General features: G+C 40.9%; 1 protein-coding gene across 2 annotated transcripts; it reads right to left on the bottom strand.

Moving 5' to 3' along the window:
• Positions 1-853: 853 nt before the first annotated feature.
• Positions 854-23,225, bottom strand: LOC102914290 (acyl-coenzyme A amino acid N-acyltransferase 2-like). Of its 2 annotated transcripts, none has more exons than XM_076564195.1 (4): positions 22,002-23,225; positions 8,965-9,465; positions 7,612-7,814; positions 854-4,319 (listed from the first exon to the last, which is right to left on the bottom strand). In XM_076564195.1, the coding sequence occupies exons 2-4, from the start codon at positions 9,425-9,427 to the stop codon at positions 3,726-3,728; spliced, it is 1,260 nt and encodes a 419-aa protein (XP_076420310.1). In that variant the 5' UTR covers positions 9,428-9,465; positions 22,002-23,225; the 3' UTR covers positions 854-3,725. The 2 variants fall into 2 exon arrangements, with proteins under 2 accessions (XP_076420310.1, XP_006973728.1); XM_006973666.4 differs by lacking the exon at positions 22,002-23,225 and adding an exon at positions 21,215-21,987.
• Positions 23,226-23,538: the final 313 nt, after the last annotated feature.

The following is a 23,538-nucleotide window of genomic DNA, read 5'->3' on the forward strand; positions in this document are numbered from 1 at the left end:
AGTTTCCTGAGTCTTGAGCAAGCAGTTTCTGGGAGGGCTATGACATAGTCCTTGCAGTATCTCCCTTTCTGCCCATACTCTGACTGCTCGAGGTTCAGCCAGTTATTACTGCCTGGGACCCCTCACCAACTTAGAGCTACAATGCATGGGTCAATGTGAATGTGCAAGGCCAGCCAGCCTCCATGGCAGCTCAAGGACAGAGCCTTGTCCAGACCTGCCCCCAAGATGATAACTATAAGCCCCAACCAGTAAATTCAAAGGTTACACACCCTTACCCAATCATATGACATCAAGGCTTGTACCACGCTGCTTGCAGTTTTTTCTCTTTAAAAACCCCTCACCCTAAGAGCTCAGGGCTGTCATCCTTCACCTGGCTAGCCAGTGTGTTGGACACAGACCAAGCCTGGGCTTGTAGTAAACCCCTTTGTGCTTGCATCAGATAGCAGCTCTGTGGTGGTCTTGCTCTGGGGTCTTGAGACGAGGGCACAACACTACATGTACAGCCGTCCCAGGAAGCCAACTAAAACCATGTGAGAGTGGCAGAAAGATGGAGGGGCGACACATTTCCTCGAGAGCTCTCCATGTAAAACGAAATACTAAAACAGACTAAATAACTGAGGAGAAATAGTTGATAACATCAAATTCTAATTCTATGAAAGTTACTATTAAAGAGATGGAAATAAAAACATTTTCAGATTTTGCAAAGATCCAGATTTTTTTTTCAAATAGGCAAATAAGTGTCTAAATTGCTATGGTTAAATAATGACTGTTAAAATACAGTAATAATCTGGAAGTGAAGGAGTGTCATGGAGAAGATAATTTTGCTTTGGGGGCAGAAAAACAAATGCATCAATACAATTTTCAGCTCTTTATTATGAAAAATTTGCAGGCATACATAAAGGCAAATAAGAACACTCTAACAGAGCTTACTTGAGACACCATCCAAAGCCTTTTGCTGTAATTTTGCTTTTTACAATATTCCTGATTTTTATAATAATACCCACATATCAAAGCTAGCCACTATTGAATACTTCAATATAAATCTCTAAAGTTTTTTATATAACTATCATACCATTATCACATGTAACAATGTCATCACAATTTCTTTGTGTCATTTCTTGATACCATTTAATATTAATCTATACTCAAATTACTCTAGGAAGACATGGGCCATATTCAAATTATTCTATGGAGTAATGGAAAAATAATGACTTAAGTATATGAATTAGACAATAAAAGTAATTTTGAGATATTTTCAATAACATAATGGCTGCAGTTAATAATAACATAAATGTATATCAAAATCACAAAAAGAACAGATTCAGTACAAAAATATCATAAGTACGTGAGGTGATAGTTAACGTAGCCTGGTGTAAAAATTCCTGAATATATACATATTATCAGAACTCAGGGAGTGGCAGGTTTATGAAAGGAGCTGAAACAAAATTACCCTTCAGAAATGAACTACATTAGCAGAGAGGGCAAGGGAGAGGCTTGCTTCTCTTTAAAGCCTTAAGAGGCACTTCACTAAGAGGGCCAGCTTACACTAACAGAGAGATACCCTGGAGAGCATGACAAGGGACAAGGCTCCATATAAGTCCCCCAAATGAAAGAGATAGCCTGGTTTTCACAAGTTTGGGAGGACAGGTGGGAAATCTTATTCCATGTGATTTAATTCACGCAATGTTTCAACATAGCCTATATGCTAAGTACGCAGTAGAGCCATAAGCCTCTCTTGCAGCTTTGGGGGTGAGGGACTGTGAGGCCACAGCCTTCTTAACTATCTGTCACAGAGAGGAGGGATGTAGGGGAAGAGCAGGGGGAGGTGCAGTGGTCCAGCCTGAGGCCGCAAAGTCTTTTTAACTATCTGTTGCAGAGATGGGGAGGATGGAGGGAAAGAGTGTGGGGCGGGGCAGTGGGCGGGGCCTCATTTTTCTAGGCTGAGGACTTGGTTGGTTTGAATGAACAGTCTTAAAGTGGCAGGCCATGGTCTAACACATACATCAAAACATTGCACTAATATGCCACTCTTATCAATTAAAAATAAAAGTTTAACTTTTTCTCCATCTCCCAATTTATTTTTGCAGGCTCTCAGTTCAGATCAGGGCCTTCCAGAGCATTTTTTAAAGTCTCTTCTAGTTCCAAACTTAGTTCTCACAGACTAACTTAGTGGTGCCCATGCAATTAATCATCGAGGCGCTAGCAGTTGACTCACAGGATAACCTGCAGTTAGGATTTGTTTACTCATGGTGACAGTGAACTTGTTCTCCTGCCACGATGCCAGTAAATGATCAAAAGCTTGACCAGACCAAAGTTCAACATGTTATTGGTAGCATTGTTGATACCCATAACCTCCTTCCACGAAGTCCATGTCAAACTGTCCCTTTTTACAGACTAATGTGAGTGGTGGGTCTGGGTAGTGCCGATTTGATCCCTCCATGGCAAAGTGACATTCCCCTTCTCCTGCCCTTTCCACACTACAGCATTTTGTACTTTGGGTAAAACTGCCTTTGTGTCAAAGAGGAACAGAAAGCAGAAATAAACAAAAAGAGAACACTACATATCAGTAACAAACTAACAAACAACAACAACAACCAAAAAAAAAAAAAAAACAACAGAAAGACGGGCGCATTAATTGATTTGATTTAAAACATAATAAGTGATTTTTAAAAGATTTGACCAGTAAGTGAAGCAAAAGTCACCATTTGAAAAGATAAGATGGGGAAATATTTCAGTAAGTCAGACTGAGAGAAAAGAGAAAATAGATAAATAACAGGGTCTATGTGAAAATAAAATATGAAGAAAACACATTCTTGAAAAACAGTGAAGTTCTGCAGAAATATAAGGGATGAGATTGGTTCCAAAAGAGACTTGGGCATCCTTGTTAGTCAATGCAAGAGTTCCATCTATTCAACGTAAATGAACGGGCAGAAGTGACAAGGAGCTAGCTCATCAGACCAGGCGAACGCAAGAGGGAAGCGTTGTGAAACCATAGAGGAAGTCATTGTGAAAACCAGAACAGGTGACTCAGATGAGGTGGGAGCTATATGCCAGACACTGCTCTAAAAGTCTCATTTACATTAACTCACTCAGCATCAACAAATGCCACAAAGGCACTTGATTCAATTTAATTGTGTTTCTGATTTTAAAAATAGTAATATATACCTAGAATAAAGAGAAACATCCCACTTTTTTTTAAAAAAAAAAAAAAGCTATCTACTGGACATCTACAGCAAGCATTATACTTGATAGTGAACTGGAATGTTCTTGTCAAGCATCAGAAATCCAAGTTAAAACAGTTTAAACAGAGTGTGTACTCCTAGAAAGAAGCCGGCAGTTTTAGAGATTTCATTTAGATTGGAAATGCCTAGATCAAATGAATCCTTAACTGAATATATATAAACAGTGTTTATCAGTTTACAAGAATACCATAATTTCTGAATACCAATTTATTCAAATATATAAACTAAAATTGAATTTACAAAATTTCCAACTACACACAAATTTGTCAGAAACACTCAGATTCAAGTGTGTCCTGTGCTCTTGTCCCTTTTTCTTCCAATTGAATTGGAATAAATGTGAACGTAAGGAAGTCAGAAGAATTCTGTACCCCACCCCCACTCCTACTCTCTAGTTCCTAAATAATGCTATTATCCTCACACCAGTTCCAGCCTCTTCTCTAACCCACTTCCTGCCTGCTACCTGGGCATGGTCACTTCCTTTGCTTAGAGTTTGCTTCTGGACTGAGGGAGGTGTTGCTTGAAGAACTTCCGGATCTCTTGCCAGGAGTGTTCCTGGGCTGCTGCGTGAGCAGTGGGCTCTCCTCCCCAAAGCAAGGGGTTAGCCAAGCCTGAGTGCCAAGACGCAAAGCAACAGGGAGAATAGGGCGGCTCTATGAGGTGGCCTGCCCCGGGGTATGCCAGCATTCTGCCGCTGCTTCTTCCATGGCTGTGGAGCTGGTCCATGGCTCTCTGTGCAAACGCCTTGCTATCCAGGCATTCATCATTCTCTCCTACAATGAAGAGGAGCCACCCTTGGGCTTTTTCCACAGGAAGTATACTCTGTGGGTTCAGTTTAATCCTGGGGTCACCTATAAAGGAACGGAAGCACAAAGCCCCTGAGGTGTGGACTTGGGCTCGCTCCAGAGCCTGTTGGATGGGTGTCACAACCAGACCCCCATACCTTAGTGGAATGTCTAAGACGACACTAGGCCCATTGATGCAGACAGTGGCAACCACCTGCTTCAGATAGCAGGCCATGGCCAGCCCGATCTCTGCACCTTTGCTCACGGAGATCACACCAATTCCTGGTTGTTGGATCTTGAACACAAAGCAAAGGGAAACCAGTTTACATGCTGTCCTCTGGGAAGAAGCTCTCCCGAAGGAAGACCCGGCAGTCAAAACAGTCAAACTCTGGCATTCGGGTTTTCCAGCTTGTGAGATCTAAAGATTACTACCAATTTAATAATACCTTCTCTGAGTTTTATCATCTTGTGGGAGCAACTATATCACTCACCTTGGAACAATCAAAATAAAATCTCATCAAAAGTAGAATTCTAGAGATAGGGGTGGTGGCACAGTCCTATAACCCCAACACCAGGGAAACTGAGGCAAGAAATTTGGAGTTCCAATCCAGTCTATGCTGCACAGGGAGACCTTATATTAAGATAAATACACATTTTCAAGTAGAGTTCTAAAAATGCAATTATAATCCAGCAACATTAAACCTCACAAGAACAGAGGCAGTTGGGCTTTCTGAAAGATCACATTCTTGATTTCACTAGAAAAAAGATGTTCGAGGCTGGGAAGATAGCTCAGTGGTAGAGTGCTTGCTGTACAAGCATGGGGACCCAAGTTCAACCCCCAAGACCTATGTGTAAAAGGCAGGCAGGGTGGTGGTGCTCTGATATAATATCAAACAATAGGGAGGCAGAGACATGCAAATCCCAAGGGCTCACTGGCTAGCCAGCCTAGTGGATATGGTCAGTATCAGGCCACTGAGAAGTCCTGCCTTACAAACAAGGTAGATGTTGAAAGAGGAAGGACATCAAATTTGAACTTCTGGCCTCCATGGCCTCACACATGCACATGTACCTAATATACATATGTGCATGCATACGCATACACACACACAGGGAGGGGTGTAGTATGTTTGCTAGATTCTTTCAAACATTCTATAAGCAAAATTCCCATGTAAATATTAGTGTACAGCTACAAAGGTTTACACATATATTATTGACCTCATTAATCTAAGAGCTGACCCTGACTGAATATGCAGAAGGAAGAAATTTGACAGGTGAGTGAGGTCAGAAGAGCATTCTGGACAGGCATGTTATAAAAAAATCTTTTTGTACACTGTGAAGATGTGTCTTTGCCAAGGCACTTCTGATTGGTTTAGTAAAAGAGCTGACTGACCAATAGCTAGGCAGGAAGAGGTTAGGCAGGAGAGCCAAACTGAGAGGATGTTGGAAAGAAGGGCAGAGTCACAGGGGGACACCAGCCAGAGGTGCAGAAGAAGCAGGAGATGAATATGCTGTGCTGAAAAAAGGTACCACCATGTGGTAATGTATAGATAATAAATATGAGTTACCTTAAGTTGAAAGAGCTAGTTAGTAACAAGTCTAAGCTATCAGCCAAGCATTTATAATTAATAATAAGTCTCTGTGTGGTTATTTGGAAGTGTGCTGGTGGGACAGAACTGACCAATGGTCCCAACTAAAAACTCTACCTACAAAGGCAGAAACAATAGAAAATACTCTCCTCTCCTTGATAAGTCAGGCTGTCCTTTTCCATCGTTAGAGTGAACAGAATGCTAGAGCCAGGGGGTCAAATATCACTTGATAGTTGGAGCAAAGACACTGCTAGACTACGTCACTTTCTAGCTTCATGGTCTTGATACATTTCATCTGAGTAAGCTTTCTCACAAAGAAGAGGAAGAAGAAAAAAGCATGAGGAAGTAAAGAGAAGGAGGAGGGGAGAAGAAGAAGGAGAAGAAGAAGAAGAAGAAGAAGAAGAAGAAGAAGAAGAAGAAGAAGAAGAAGAAGAAGAGAAGAAGAGGAGGAGGAGGAGGAGGAGGAGGAGGAGGAGGAGGAGGAGGAGGAGAAGAAGAAGAAGAAGAAGAAGAAGAAGAAGAAGAAGAAGAAGAAGAAGAAGAAGAAGAAGGAGAAGAAGGAGAAGAAGGAGAAGAACAAGAAGAAGAACAAGAAGAACAAGAACAAGAAGAACAAGAACAAGAAGAACAAGAACAAGAAGAACAAAAATGAGAATTACAAGAAGAAGGAGAAGGAGAAGAAATGCTGTTACAGATCAAAAAAGCTCATAGCCAGAATGTTTCAAATCTGGAGCATTCAGACTTTGAAATATTTGCACAGAATCTGTTGGCAGATAAGCTGCACTGTGGAAATCTGAAATCCATACAGGAGTCCATTGTGTTTACATTCAAATGTTATAATTTCAGATTTTATATTTTTGAGTTAGAAATGTTCAGCCTTTTGTATTTATGCCATGAAGCTGCTGTGAATGTTGGATGGGATGGTACATATCAAATATTGCTAGTGAATGGAGTGCTTAATAGTCACCGAGCAAATGTCAGGGATGTATGTGCCTTTATTATTTTACCTTTGTTAGCTTGGACACGCATATCTAATATATGAGTGAACATTGTTGATCTACAAAATGATAATATGATTAAATTAAGGAGCATCTCAACTCTCAACTCTGTAGATACTATATGGTATCTACCTTTTATGTGTCTCTTCTTAGGAGCACAAATACCAACACTGTGGGACCTCTCTAAGCAAATTAAGTCACAATTCAACTGATATTTACTTCCTAGGAAAAGCTACGTTATGAGGTATACTCCAGTCCTTCTCAAATTTTAATGTATATAAGAAACACTTATTTTCATGTTAACATGAAGATGCTGATTATGAATTAGGGATTAGAAGTTTTCCTTTCTATCAGATCTCAAGTGATGCTGAGGCCACTAGACCATGGCCCCCATTTCATTGCTGCAGTGATACTTAGCCATGAGTTCTAAAAGGACCCTTCCTTTTCAGATTTCTCTCCTGAGTCTAGTTCATGACATTGGCTAGTTACTTTGTCCTCCAACCCATAGCTCTTAAAATAACTGAAGAGCTAATTCAGGAAGTCAGAGTACTGGATCAAGTAAGTTTGGTTGGTAATTGTGTTGTACTCTTGTGCTTCAGTTTCAGTTCTGAACTTCTGCATTAATATTGGTCTCAGATCCTTGAGTGTGACCTACACTAGCATGACATCATGTAGAGACCATCACTGATGTGTGCAAGCATATCGAGTTCAGGATTCAGAACCAGTGACTGATAGAACATTAAAGACCCACTTATGAATATATTGTGAGAGCTTCAAATGTACCATTTCTTGGCTTTTTCCCACTGAAGAGAATCACAATATGTGCCCCATGTATTCATTGTCTTCTGTACGCCAGTAACCAGTAATTACTAATCAGCTCAACTATCCTATCATTCTTAAAATGTAAGCTGTGCTCTGCCCAAGGCTGCACTGATTAGACCAGACATTTGTAGTTTGTCTTTCCTATAATTTTGCAAGATGAAGCAAAAAGTATTTTAAGTACCTTGGGATGAGCTAGTAGGAAGTTGGCAGCTTCCTCAAAATATTCCAAGTCAGTCTCCAGCAGTTTATCAGGCAGGTCTTCATAGGCAAAATATGCTAATGCCAGTACTGCAAAGCCATGGGAAGCCAAAAGACTGGCACGAAATTCAATTAGACCTCCAATGCTCCCAAACATGTCAATAATTCCTGGGAAAGGACCTTCTCCTGGGAGAAAAAAGAAACAAGAAAGTGGGATCAAAAGAGAGTTAAGTACAGCAGCCTTTGAAAACAAAGGCAGCACAAATGAATTACATACAGGCACAGGGTACACACTCATACATGCTCACATATGCATGTATGCACGCACAAACACACACACATACACACACACATACACACACACACACACACACACACACACACACACACACACACACACACGTCCACATGAGAGTGCACATTTATTTCATCTGAATTGTTACCAATATCACAGCTTCTGAAATTGTCGGTCACAAATGGATATGGGGCTCACATAAGTGACTATGGGGGAAATTTGACAATAAGAAACCATTTAAATCTGCAGTGTCTAAAATTTAATTCAAAACAAAATGAGTAGTGGTCCTAAGGTGTTTCTGTTGGTGCCTGCCGGACTTCGATTTTTAGCTGCTGCCTCAAACACCTGGGCTCCGAGTCAAGTTTATTCATTGTGTGTTATGAACCCCAGTGTTTTTCCTGCACACACAGGTTTTGTGTTCCCAGAGACACACACAGTGGTTTAATTACAGAAAACAAGGACTTCTGATGGGTTTCTTCCAGTCATTCTACCACATGCATCAAATTAAAATATTCCTATTGTGTTAGAATATCTGATTTTAAAAACTGCTCTTTGACTTACTGGCTTGAGTTTCATCAAACTCATTAAATGAACTTTAATTTAGGATATGGGTAGAATTTTCAACAAGTTTTTAAATGGCCGTAAAGCATGCTGGTGCCATTCCTTACTACATATTTATGTGAAGCAGATTTCTTAGCATTGACAATTATGAACACCAAAATATCAGCCAGTTTTGAAAAACATTGAAGATATCCTATCCATGTCCTATCATCTCAAATAGTCTACCAAAGTTTAATTCTAGGTAAGCCCATACATCTCATCAGTGTGCAAATTTGCTTTCTTCTTTAATAAGTGGTAAAATCATGTATATACCAAGGAACTGTTTTAAATTCATTTTCTATGTTTTATTATCACTAACTCTCTGCTTTCTACACCTGTCTCATATATTTATATGCCCAGAATCATGTTAAAATTCCTACAGTAAAAAGAGGTCACAAGTAGAAAAAAATTATGTTCTGTATCAACAAAGATGATTCTCACCTGGAGGTAGAAAAAGGGCTCCGCGTACCCGACCTTCTCGGATCTGCTTCCGCTGAACCCCAGGGCCAGCAAACCAACGCTGCACCATCTGGCAGGCCTTGGGTCTAATTGTGGCTGAATCTATCAAGCAAACAGAGTCATACAGGTCCAGAGTGATACAAAAGGGGCTATTCATGACATCTTTCTTCATCAGCCTCCGGAAAGCTCTCTTTGGCTTCAGAGACCAAAAGAGGCCCATTGGGTGGACCCCTACGTAGTCACCCCCCAAGGCTGATGCCTGCTCCAGGTCCACCTCGCCAGCCTCGTTGGCCTTGTAGAAGGCTTTGGATTGGAAGAGCTTCTCCTTCTCATCCTTCAGTGTCGCCTTGATGGTCACTATCTGCAACGGAGGCAGGCCTGTGGCTCGGATGGACACAGGCTCATCTGCAAGCGCATTTGAGGGGGTGACTATCAGCTGGATCATTGGCAAGCTGGTGAGTGGACCAAAGTGGTGTTTCTTCACTGTAGTGAGAGAGGAACTGAGTTAGAGACTTAAAGTCCAAGGAAGGACCAACGCAAGGATATCCTCAAGTCTGACTAACTGAAACTTCCAAGGACTTTACTGCAAAACGTGTAGAAGTGGGAGGGGAAGGGAGAGAAAGATCGGGGGAGGAGAGTGAGCCAGTGGGAACACTGGTCATACGTCACAGCGATGAAATGATCTAAATGGCATGCTGAAATCTGGTGAGTAATGAAGAGCAGAACAGGGAATTCAAACTAGCTCTGACTCCGTAGATTCACAGTAGAACACGGAATGAGGCAGGAGAAAGTGATGGGGATGAATGTGAGCAAAAGAAATTATACCCATATCAAACTGTAATTTAATTAATTAAAAAATTTCTCCAAACTTAAAAAAATAATAATTTTAACTAGACACAGCACAGAACATTAGGAGATTTTATTGGAGGAAGAATGTCCTTGAAAGGAGACTGAATATGGAGAGATAGGAAGTAATGCTTTACAATTACATTTATTTACTCTGTGTGTGTGTGTGTGTGTGTGTGTGTGTGTGTGTGTGTGTGTGTGTGTGTGTGTACACCTGGGTGCATATGTGGTCAGAGGACAAACCACTGGAGTCAGTTTTCTCTGTCTACCATGTGTGACCCAGGGAGCATACTCAGCTTTTCTGGCTGGAAGGCAAGCACTCTGACCTGCTGAGTCATCTTGCTGCCTGGGAAGTTACAGTTTCTAATACAGTAAATCAAAAACATCTTGGGAAGACAAGACAGGAACAAAGGAAAAAGAAAAAGAGTGCTCTTAGGTTCTCTGTCCCTTGCAGTTTTAATTAAAGAAGTATGGTACTGCCCTCTTACAAAAATGACCCAGACCTTGTACATGAAAGCAGTCTTCCACCCGTCAGGGCCAACTAAGAGAAAATAGTTAACCTAAGTACTGTTCAGTTTCTAGTCAGACATAATGAAGCACACCTGTAGTCCCACTATTTGAGAGGTAGAGACAGGAGCATCAACACAAGTTGGAGGTCAGCCTGGGCTACATAGCAAGTTCCAAGCTAGGCTGAGTGGTCACATAGCAAGAACTTGGTTTGCTCTCTCTGTCTCTGTCTCTGTCTCTGTCTCTGTCTCTGTCTCTGTCTCTGTCCCTGTCCCTGTCTCTGTCTGGCGCTCTCTCTCTCTCTCTCTCTCTCTCTCTCTCTTTCTCTCTCTCTCTCTCTCTCTCTCTCTCTCTCTCTCTCTCTCTCTCTCTCACACACACACACACACACACACACACGTACACACACACACACACACACACACACACACGTACGTGTGTGTGTGTGTGTGTGTGTGTGTGTGTGTGTGTATACATAATCTGGTTGTCTTAGTGCTATGAAGAGACACCATGGCAGCTCTTATAAAGGAAAATATTTAATTGAGGCTGGCTGACAGCTTCAGAGGTTCAGTCCATTATCATCATGACAGGACATGGTGACATGCAGGTAGACATGGTGCTGGAGAAGGAGCTGAGGGTTCTACATCTGGGTCTGGAGGCAACAGGAAGTGAAATGTGTACCACACTGAACATAGTTTGAGCAAAGGAAACCTCAAAGCCCGCCCCCACAGTGACACACTTCCAGCAAGGCCATACCTCCTCCAACAAAGCCACACCTCCTAACATGCCACTTCCTATGAGCTTATGGAGCCAATTCCATTAAAATTCCCACACTGGTCTAACCTTGTATTCAGCTGAGAGTTGCTATGTGTTCTAGAACTCACAATGAATGGGTCTTAGACAACAAGGAATACTAAGTTTATCTATTGTCGTCAGCATGTCTTTTAGTTTTGTGCCAGGAAGGAATAACAGCATTTTGTTGCCATCTCTTCACCTTTGGTTTTTACCTTCAGGCCAGGGTAGAACAGCTACTTATGTTCACCATCCTCAGTTTACTCTTTGACTTTGTGGCCCATCTAGAGCCCCTGGTTCATGTTTAAATTCACTATTAGTCATAAATAGCAGGTAGATATTTATCACATATTGAAAGGCCTGTGTTAAGTTTTGGATTTTGTTTGTTTGGTTGGTTGTTTGGTTGGTTGGTTGGTTGGTTTTGAGATAAGATCTAATGCAGCTCAGGAAGGTCTCAAACTCACTATGTAGTTGAGCCTAGCCTTGAACTCCTGATCCTTTGGCCTCTACCATCTCCCAAGAACTGAGTTTATTTTTAATGTAGCAGTGGAATGGCAATGCCTGAAAATATGTCACACACACACACACACACACACACACACACACACACACACACACACACACACACACAATTTCCCTTAAAGAAATAGTCTTGCTGTATTGTCCAGGCTAGACACACACACACACACACACACACACACACACACACACACACACACACACACACTTCCCTTAAAGAAATGGTCTTGCTGTATTGTCCAGGCTAGCCTCATTTAATGAGCTAAAATAATTGTCTTCCTTTAGCTTTTCAAGTAGCTGAACAGTACACCTGCCTCTGAAAAATCATTTTTTTTTAATACAAAGTAACATTTTCTCCTTGACTACTTCCATTCTCTCCAGGGAGAATTGGGCATCCTTGTCTTTGCTGGTCTTTGCTTCTGTACTGACAGGGGTGGGGGTGGGGGTGGTTCTACTTATGAGTACAAACCTTTGTTGTGCATTTCCCACACAATAAAATGAAGCACCTCTAGAGAGGAGGCACTTCCTGCTACACTTTCTATGACGATGCTGCTGAATAATGGTCCACACAGGATCAAAGTCATGGACAATTCCTTTTGGACGAGCTCACTTGTCTTTTCCCTTGGGGAGCTGGTAACTCCTTCTGTGACAATAGCTAGGACCATCACCTACCAGACAGCCCTTTCTCTTTGGCTATCCAACTCTACTGGAACTAGAACCTGCGTGAGCATCTCTTCTCTGAAGCAGCATCACTGGAAGATCTGAGGCAGTTGTCCCGTTCCTATCAGTCGAGGGCATTAGATCTTCCCTTGGCTCAACAGATTGCAGGACATGGGTGTGTCAGTCCAGATTTATATCTTTCTAACTAGAGAACAGGAGATGTTTTGACTGGTTGTTGGTTTAATTTTTTAATTTAATTCTGAGAGCCAGGTATTTTACTTACGGAGCCACAAGACATACAGTTTTTAAATTCCATTAATTTTAGCATACCCTGAAAAATATCTAGTGGCATACTAAATATCAATTGCACAGTATATCTACTGGCAAGTTCATGTTTCAAGTTGTTTTGAGTACATCCCTCCATTAATATGGAGAAAATTTACTGGAAGAAAATGCAATGCTCCTTTTATTTAGCCTTTGGTCTATCCCAGCACATTGCTCAATGTCTATTCTTTTTCATCTTTATTTTGCTTATAATGTTGACTCTTTGACCAATCTTTCATTAAAAGCACCTGAAGTTACCTTATGAAGAATATGCTCTATTTTCTTACCTCCCAAAGAACGTTTAGAAATATCTCGTACAGATGAGTTATTTGAACCTTTCTTTTATTGCCTTTTCTAATCCAATGATATTGATCCACTACCTGAAATAATATCTGCCTTTTAAAATCTTCTAAAATTTAGCAACAAATTTCTTTCTCTTTCTTCTTCATTTATTTCATATGTATGTGTATGTACATGTGTGTTCATGTGTGAGAGATTGCACATGTGTATACCAGAAGACAACTTTGTTGTCTTCATGACAAGCCATCAACCTTCTTTAAGACAGGATCTTTCATTGGTCTGAAGCACACCATGAGTGCTGACTGGCTGGCCAGTGAGCTTCAAGGAGCCTCCTATCTCTACCTCCTCAGTGTTGAGATTACAGACATGTACTATGGTGTGGTTGGCATTTTTACACAAGTTCTGGGGTAAGTGCTTTACCAACTAAGCTATTTCTGTATCCCTTTGTTTGCTAAAAGCTGCAATTATGTTATTTAATTTGGTTCTGAAGCTGGTTTTTAATTTAACTCAATACTTCTAACTTTGCTATTTTGGAATGTAGTCATTCTTATCCTCATAAAGCCCCAAAGAATGATTCTCATTTAGAAGGTTGTACATACAGACATAAAAGGAAAGAGATGCAAGGTGACAGACCTCAGCGGGCTATAGTCTGGAATTGTCTGTCTTAGAGATATAGCTGTTGTGTCTCAGCTATTGAGTGTTGATATTTCACCCTTTAATTTTTGTGAAGGCCCTACTAAATCCTTTAATTTATTGATTCAGACTTACCAGAAATTACATATAATGGTCAATGTTATCTTGAAACTAAATTTCTACCTTGTACCCTGAGGTAAGTGAAAAGACCTAAATTGTAGTGAAACTTTATATGTAGGAGTTGTCCTATAAGGAATGATGTGGTTTGGATATAAGCAAACCTATGAAATAAACAGAGAAGGGCTTGTTGATCAGCCAGCTGAGTGTGCAGATGGATGGTGGCTCAGGTTTCCCAACCAACAAAGACTACAACAGACCATGTGACTAGTAATCCTATAGTCATATTACCTGGAAAGTGAGCTAAACAAAGGCACCTTCACAGGTGGGTAAGGTATAGTGTGTGTCTGTAAAGATGTGGTAGGGATTCAAGCCAAAGTTCTAGGGTTTGTCTTTCTACAAATGATTATCAGTTTGGCAGCTCTAACATATAATCAGGCCCATTCACTATTTATTCCTTATGTAACACTCCCTTAGAGATCCAATAGACACAAAAAATATCCAAAATCAAAATATAAATACACACACACACACACACACACACACACACACTAGAACACTTTATACACTTCAGATTCTCAACTAAGGATCTGAAGAATGTGAAAGTGTTTCAAAATATCACTAGGGTTTCTGCAAGGGCTTTTTAATGTCTCTACGGAGGGCTGAGAGTGCACATTCAACTGTCAGGTGATGCTAGCATTCACAATGACAAACAGAGTCTAGGTAGCCCTGTTAGTAATTTCTGTATAGGTCTCTGGTCTCCATACAACAGTAAATAAATGCATAATGTTCAGTTGGTTGAGTCCATTCTTAGTTTTGCATGCAAGATAGACGTTCTTTTTTTATTATTATTATTTATTTTACAATACTATTCAGTTCTACATAATAGCCACAGATTCCCTTGTTCTCTCCCTTCCTGCCCCCTCCCCTTCCCCCCAGCACACCTCCCATTCCCACCTCCTCCAGATCAAGATCTCCCCCGAGGACTGGGATCGACCTGATAGACTCAGTTCAGGCAGGTCCAGTCCCCTCCTCCCAGATTGAGCCAAGCGTCCCTGCATAAGTCCCAGGTTTCAAACAGCTAACTCATGCAATGAGCCCAGGACCTGGTACCACTGCCTAGATGCCTCCCAAACAGATCAAGCCAATCAACTGTCTCACCTATTCAGAGGGCCTGATCCAGTTGGGGGCCCCTCAGCCTTTGGTTCATAGTTCATGTGTTTCCATTCATTTGGTTATTTGTCCCTGTGCTTTATCCAGCCTTGGTTTCAACAATTCTCGCTCATATAAACCCTCCTCTTTCTCACTAATTAGACTCCTAGCGCTCCACCCGGGGCCTAGCTGTGGATGTCTGCATCCAGATTCCTCAGTCCTTGGATGGGGTTTATGGCACAACTATTAGGGTGTTTGGCCATCCCATCACCAGAGTAGGTCAGTCCTGGCTGTCTCTCGACCATTGCCAGCAGTCTTTTGTGGGGGTAAGATAGATGTTCTTGATGGTTCGTGAGCAAGGTATGTACAAAGAGGACATCAGGTGGGCAATTTTTGTCTTTCCCTCTCTATTCACTTCCAGTAAATTCTTCTTAGCTCCGTGGAGTGAGCTAAGTGACTGAGCCAACTTTATTTGTTGAAAATCAGAATTCTTTTTTTATTTGCATTTCTTGTTTTATTTAATATTTTTATTTTATAATTAACTTAATTTCACATATCAGCCACGAATTCCCCCCTCCCTCCTCCCACCCCCCAGCCTCCCCCTCCCATCCACACCCCATTTCCACCTCCTCCAAGGTAAGGTCTCCCCTGGGGAGTCAGCCCAGCCTGGTAAACTCAGCCAAGGCAGATCTAGTTCCCTCCTCCCTGCACCAAGGCTAAGCAAAGGGTTCCCAAAAGCCAGCCCATTCACCAAGGACAGGTCCCGGGCTCCACTGCATGTGGGCCTCCAAAACAGTTCAAGCTAATCAACTGTCTCACTTATCCAGAGGGCCTGGTCCAGTTCCATGAGGGCTCCTCAGCCATTGGTTCACAGTTCATGTGTTTCCATTAGTTTGGCTATTTGTCCCTGCGCTCTTTCCAGTCATGGTCTCAATATCTTTCGCTCATACAGTTCCTCCTCTCTCTTGCTGATTGGACTCCTGGAGCTCCACCTGGGGCTTTGCTGTGGATCTCTGCATCTGCTTCCATCAGTCATTGGATGAGAGTTCTATCATGACAGCCAGGGTGTTTGGCCATCTGATTACCAGAGAAGGTCAGCTCATGCACTCTCTAGACCACTGCCACTAGTCTACAGTGGAGGTATCTTTGTGGATTTCTGGGGACCTCTCTAGCACTCTGCTTCTTCCTATTCCCCTGGGGTCTTCATTCATCATGGTATCTCCCTCCCTATTCTCCCACTCTGCTCCTGATCCAGCTGGGACCTCCCGCTCCCCTAAGCTCTCTTTCCCCCAACCCTTGCCCTCCATTACCCCACCCCCACCCCCAGTTTGCTCATGTAGATCTCTCTGACAGAGGGCTGATATCCAGAACATATAAAGAACTCAAGAAATTAGACATCAAAATACACAACAGACCAATTAAAAAATGGGCTATAGAGCTAAATGGAGAATTCTCAACAGAAGAAACTCAAATGGCTGAAAGACATTTAAGGAATTGCTCAGCATCCTTAGTCATCAGGGAAATGCAAATGAAAACAACTATGAGATACCATCTTACACCTGTCAGAATGACTAAGATCAAAAACACAGAAGACAGCTTATGTTGGAGAGGATGTGGAGCAAGGGGAGCACTCCTCCACTGTTGGTAGGAATGCAAACTTGTACAGCCACTTTGGAAATCAATATGGTGCTTTCTTAGAAAATTTGGAATCAACCTCCCTTAAGATCCAGCTATACCACTCTTGGGAATGTTCAATCATACCACAAGGTCACATGCTCGACTATGTTCATTGCAGCATTATTTGTAATAGCCAGAACTTGGAAACAACCTAGATGCCCTTCAACTGAAGAATGGATAAATAAAATGTGGTACATATACACTACTCAGCAGAGAAAAACAATAACATTATGAGTTTTGCAGGCAAATAGATTCAACTAGAAAAAATCATTCTGAGTGAGGTAACCCAGACTCAAAAAGATAAATATGGTATGTACTCACTCATAAGCAGATACTAGATGTAAAACAAAGGATAACCAGACTGCAACTCACAATTCCAGGGAGGCTACCTAGTAAAGAAGACCCTAAGAAAGACACAGGGATTGCCCAACGACAGAGAAATGGAAAATCAGAATTCTTGAAATGAAAATTTATGCACTGCCACTCAACTGTGGCACTTTCTATTGCTATAAACATTAAAAATTTAAATCACGTTTAAAAAAAGCATTGTATCAAGAAATTGTTGCTTTGTGTGCAGCTCTCTTTTGGTTAGCATTCACTGAGCTTTTTAATAACATATCTTGTGGCATTTGTATTTTTTTAATTGACCCAGGAAGATAATTTTGAAGATGAATTTAAAGTGGAAGATAATTGCAGAAACCAGGAGCAAATCTCTTAAGATTATTGATTAGGAATTACTACAACCTTAGACATTTCTCATAATGTTACACTTCCAAAATTCTGTTCTCACAAAGAAGCCACCGGGCATTACAGTGGCTGTGATGTAAACTGTCCTACCCCATTTTGGATAGCCTAACAAATAGTTCTAAAACTATAACAAATTTTCAAAGAAATCATAGTTTTATAAATTAGAAAATTAATGTCTTAACTCATGCCATTTGACCCTATATATAAATTTTATTTTCCCCAAGCAGAAACAGAAATTTGAGGCCAGTGAGATGGTTCAGTGGGTACAGACACATGCCTCCAACCCTGGCTGTCTGAGTTTGTCCCCAGACCCATATGGTCGAAGGAGAGACCCAAGTCCCTCAGGTTGTCTCCTGATCTCTATACATGTGCTATGGCACATGCATTCATACAATCACTGTGGCACATACAGGTATACATCATTATGGCACATACTTGTATACATCACTATGACACATGCATGTATATATTACTATGACACTTGCATGTGTAAATCACTATGGCACAGATATGTATGCATGCACTATGGCTGTGGCACATATATGTATACATTACTGTGGCACATGCATGTATACATCACTATGGCACATGCATGTATACACGCACTATGACACATACAAGTATACATGCACAAAAACCTCTGAAATTTCAAGATTATTAAATGAGTAGAAACATGATAGTTCATTCTTCCTTTTCCTTTCTCTATGCTTTCTGACACTTAATGTATGGTTTTATTCCTCTTACTATTAATGTGTTTAGTCAAATATACTCCCTAGTGACATTTGGCAGGATAGAAAATGGGAAAGAATTAAATTATAGTTCACAAACTTATACACACACAATATCATGCCTTTTTACCTCTAGGTGTTAGGAATGTAACTACTAATTTAAAGTACTTTTGTTTTGTTTTTTTTCTTGGACCTGAAGGAAGTTTCCTATAACTTCCCCAGTGCTAGGGAAGCCTCCCCTATATCACATGATACTTTCTTCTAAGCCTGGTTTACAAACATACTAAGTTGAGAGACCTAACAGGGAGGCATGTATGTAATATAAGTCTGTAAATAAAGTCCAGAGTTTGATGGAATATGAGAACTGTGGTGAGCTCAAAGCCTTCTGCCCAATTGAAAGGCATTTAAATATACTACAGTTAAAAAAAAAAAAAAACAGACGAACAACGAAAACACTGCTGTGCATGCTGGTGCACACCTGTAGTTTCAGCAGCTCTAGAGACCTAAGAGGAAGATCACTTTAACTCAAGAGTTTGAAGGTAGTGAGGCGCTGTATCAGATAACAACATAGTATCAACAAATACTATGCACCTACATGTGACTTCAGAGATGCATATCCCCCACTAGGTTTTCTGTAACTCAAAAGCTGGGAAACTGTTTTGCTTTCCTGTTTCTGGTGCATCATATTTGTCTGAGGCAACAGACATAGATTAGGCTTCCCCGGGTAGAGAAAGGGCAAGAAAGAAAATTGCAAATACTAAAATTTGAAGGTAGACAGTCAAGACCATCAATTAATAGCATTACTGTACGGAAGTTGACATTACTTTTCAGCATAAAAAAAAACTCAAAATCGCCGGGCGTTGGTGGCGCACGCCTTTAATCCCAGCACTCGGGAGGCAGAGGCAGGCGGATCTCTGTGAGTTCGAGGCCAGCCTGGGCTACCAAGTGAGTTCCAGGAAAAGGCGCAAAGCTACACAGAGAAACCCTGTCTCGAAAAACCAAAAAAAAAAAAAAAAAAAAAAAAAAAAAAAAACTCAAAATCTTCTCCTTCTGACATCTCACTATGATTAATCTGCATGAATTTTCTCATGTTCCATTTTCATGATCTGATTTTCAGTGGGATCTTGCCTAATTCATATATATGTGTGTGTGTGTGTGTGTGTGTGTGTGTGTGTGTGTGTGTGTGTGTGTGTGTGTATATATATATATATATATATATGAATTATATAGATTAATACCTTGGCATTTACAACTAACCCAGTGTATTTAACAATTTAACCAATTGTCTCATTACAGACTTAGCCTGTAATAGAGTAAAAATATACATCTTGCCAGGAGCTGGTGGTGCACACCTTTAATCCCAGCACTTGGCAGGCAGAGGCAGGTGGATCTCTGTGAGTTCAAGGCCAGCCTGGTCTGCAGAGTGAGTTCCAGGACAGCCAGGACTACTTCACAGAGAAACTCTATCTCGAAAAACAAAATAAAATAAATAAAATAAAAATAAAAAATTAATATATATATGTATGTATATACAACTTTATCTGTTGTAATATGGTAAAAATTATATCTTTATCTCTACCATTTATGCTCTAAGTACAATTTTAATTCATTGAAAACAAGTGAAATTAAAACTTAGTTCCTTGCTTACAGTTACCACATTTGAACTGCTCAATAACAAATAGAGCTGGGTGGCTACTGTATTACACAATGCAAACAGAGACATTTTCATTATCATGGACCAATCCATTGGACAGCACTGCTACGGGTTTTATAAATTCCTCAAGAGCAGAAATGATGCCTTATTTAACACTGTGTTCATTCCTAGCCCAGTGCCTGGAATGAAGCTGTTAATAAATGTTTAATGAATCACACTGAAGAATGAATATTAAAAGGAGGAAGATTTCTCAAGCAGAACATGATTTTTAAAAGGAGCCAAACAGAATTTTATAGAATGCTTCTGAAGATAGGATCTATTTTCTAAATGTTCCAAATTATTTGTCCCAGAAGGCAGGTGTGGGTATTTTGTTATAGCAACAAAAAGTTGACAGGTAAGTTAAAGGACATGAATCAATAACTCCCCTGCCTTGTCCAGGATTAACCTTGAAGTGGCTGGAGAAGAAGCCATCCACTGCATGGAAGTAGAGTTCTTTGAAGCTGAACATGAAAGCCTGGGTGTGAAGCTGATTGTAGATGTAACCAACTGTCTTATTAAATAAGAAACACAAAGCCAATGTAAATGAGAAAGCCAAGAGGTCAGAGCTCAGAGCTAAAACCTTTCCCTTCCTCCTGCGGTGGTCCTACCTCTCTGAAAGAGACCTACTTCCTGTGTGTTTGTTTTTATATAGTCTTTCTGTTCTGCCTTCTCATTGATTGTAAACCCAAACACATGACTGCCTCGTCACTGCCTATATGTACAGCCCTCCAGGTCTTAAAGGCATGTGTCTCCAATGCTGGCTGTATCCCTGAACACATAGACTTACCTAGCTCTGCCTACCAAGTGCTGGGATTATAAGCATACGCCACCACCGCTGATCTCAAGGTGAAAGCCGAGACTCCCAAGGTTGAGAGGCACAAATCTATAACTTGGGACCACTGTTAATTGATAGAAGGAAATAGAGCCAAGATTTGAGGAAGAGGGAAATGAAGAAGGAAAGAACAAAAACATCGCCCAATGCAGATAAAGTCACAATCAGAAACAGAAGTGTTGTTCTCAGCACCAGCTGCTTGCTGTTTCTTCACTTCGAGAACACTCGGTCCTTTCCTCCAAAAGTATTGCCACCCTGCCACATTTCCCCAGCACTCATATACTAAATTCCAGGGGAAAAAAATCTCTCAAAAAGTAAATGAACAATCTCTTCACAGATTTGTATTCATTACACTCTGACTTTTGCCTTCAAGTTGTGCATTTTGACTCACAGATGTTCCTAAAAAGTTTTTGGTGAGATTAATGCAACTGGTAGACACCTGCATTTCTGACTAACAAACCACCTACTATGGTGATTTCTATCCAGATCCTCAGAGAATCTGTTGCCAGGTGTAATTAGAGAAACACACTTAGGAAACTGTCAAGAGGCTTTTTTAGCTCCCTGCTTAGAAATGTTTCCTACCAGAAAACAAAACAAAACAAACAAACAACCTGACCTCCCGAACTGTCCCTGTGAATTCAGATGCACAGTGACGGGCAGGGTGGCTTGCCCTTTAGGAACAACTGGGAAACACAGCAGACTTACCTGCAGCTTACAAATTTCTGTAATTCAGAAGACTGAAGCTTGTTGTTGGAGGCTGCAAATGTCTCCAGGGAAGCCACCCGCAGCTCCCGTTTATTAGGTCCCTGGAGTCAAAGCAGCAGCAGAAGCCACCACAGAGTCAGAGGTTCTGCCATTCAACTGAGGTGCTCCAGAATGGAGGCTGATATTTCAAGCCTTTTTCCTTAACTCCTCCTCTCAACTCCTGGCTCTGGTCTCTTTGCTTTCGTTTTTGATTTTCTCTGCTATGGCAGTAATCTCATAAGCAGGGTTTCCCCTTTCTATCTGTGCAGTGGTATGAGTTGGGGGGAAAAAAAAGCTTATATAAGGAGTATGATTTTTAAAAACGTTACTAGGGCCCACACCTGAAAGTTGTGACTTGGTTGGTCTGAGATAAGGCACTAGAAATTTTGCCATATGCTGTAGCCGAGCATCAGAAATTCCTCAAAGCTGACAGCTTATGCTTTTACAAAAGTGACATACATAGTTACCAATACTGACTGCTTTAAAGAACATGGTGCTTTAAAAGTCATTTAAGTTTCTTCTGTAGTAAGATTGTATACTAGCAATGGAGTTTTCCACAAATATGTTTGTTTTGTATTCCTCCAAGGCAACATTACATTTCCCAGCCTGCTTTGCAGCTATGTAGAACAATGTAACCAAGAACTTTGTGTGAAAAAGTGCCTTGGTCCTTTTGGGCTAACTGATTCCAAAGGTATAGCAAAATACCTTAGAATGGGTAATTTGTAAGTAGTAGAAAATTATTTCTCACCATTCTGGAATCTCAGAAGTCCAAGATCAGTAAGGGAACATGAGGCATCTGATGGAGGCAGGCTTTCTGCTCCATAAGTGAAGTCTTATCACTACATCCTCATCAAAATGACTTTCACAGCCATAATTCTACCAACATTCTGGTCATAGACAAAGGTCATTTCTTAAAGCTGTCCCCACAGTGCTCTTTTGAGTTCTGTGTGACAACCTGCCTTGCTTGTTTTGACTCCCTCTGTTCCCGCGCCCCTCCCCCATGGGAACCCAGCTGTGTCAGGAGAAGCTGCAGGTTTGGACAAACATCGATTAACTGAGTCAAGAAGGGCTGCAGGGTATACAAATATTGTTTAGATAAAATCTCCTAAAACCTTGTTAATGAAAAATTTTAAAACCTAAAACAATTTGGCTCTAAAAGTTTAACTTCAAAATTGTAAAAATTCCTTTGTCTATGCCTCATCCTCACCCCTTACTATAAAAAGAGGCTCATAGGCCCCCTCCAGCAGCCACAGTCTCAGAATTCCAACATTGGCTATGGTCTCAGCTAGCTGATAAGCTTTGTGCCCTGAGGTGTCTTACTTTTTTAATTTTTAATTTTCTGGAATAAAGTTTGCTTCTGGTTTAATAGACTTCAGTGGTCTGTCCCCCTTATTGTGAGATCCCGGACCCAACATCACAAGAATGATCTCTAGGCCACATATTAATATTCTTCTCCTCTGAAACCTCTTGAGACAGGCCCACACAATTCATTAAATCACACTCAATACCATGCCTTTCATGTTCCTACTACTATGGCCCATTAAGCAGCACTTAAAACATTCAACTGCTTTTCTAATCCAGAGAGTAGAAGGTGGTAATTTGAATGTAATAGAAACCCCAAGACCGGCATGCATCAAAAACTCATTGTTGAAAGCTTGGACCCCAACTGCCAGCACTGTTAACAGGTTACTGGATCACGTGAGTGTGAACATCATCAAAAAATTACTCCATTGATGAGTTTATACTCAATGAGCTATTAAGAGGAGCAGCCTAGCTGAAGGAAGCAGGTCCCTGGGCCATGCCTTAGAATTTCAAAAGGATATTGTATTCCTGGCCATTTCTGCCTCCTAATGCAAGGAAGAGAGCCGGTTTGCTCCACCACAAGCTCCCTTGCTTCATATTCTACTGAACCACCAAGGAACACGTGACAGAGTCCAGTGACCACGAATTAAAACCTCTAAAACTGTAAGCCAAATAAATCTGTTCTCTATTGTTTGTTGGAGTTATTCTGTCACACTGACAGACAGAAAACAACCGGACTAACACAATTACAAATCTGAACAAAAAGAGAAAATAAAAGTGTATAACTGATACTATTGGGAACAATATCTTATTATCTAGGGCTCTACTATATTACATTCCGGTGATTCTGAAAGGAGCAAATGAATTCTATTTTATTTTAGAGAAATCCCTTGGACTATAATTCAGGGATATATACACCAGCACAAATGCCAACATTATGCATTATGAGCAGAGACTTTCTTCCTATAGCCCCAAACTGGGAG

This window comes from Peromyscus maniculatus, chromosome 2 (assembly GCF_049852395.1).
Source record: "Peromyscus maniculatus bairdii isolate BWxNUB_F1_BW_parent chromosome 2, HU_Pman_BW_mat_3.1, whole genome shotgun sequence".
NCBI lineage: Eukaryota > Metazoa > Chordata > Mammalia > Rodentia > Cricetidae > Peromyscus > Peromyscus maniculatus.

Bases quoted from the DNA above. Each gene is read 5' to 3' on its own strand.
- LOC102914290 (XM_076564195.1), bottom strand. From the start codon at position 9,427: ATGATCCAGCTGATAGTCACCCCCTCAAATGCGCTTGCAGATGAGCCT. The intron at 7,815-8,964 runs GTGAGAATCATC...TTTTTCTCCCAG, and splicing joins AGCCCTTTTTCTACCTCCAG to GAGAAGGTCCTTTCCCAGGA. The intron at 4,320-7,611 runs GTACTTAAAATA...TTTGTGTTCAAG, and splicing joins TCCTACTAGCTCATCCCAAG to ATCCAACAACCAGGAATTGG.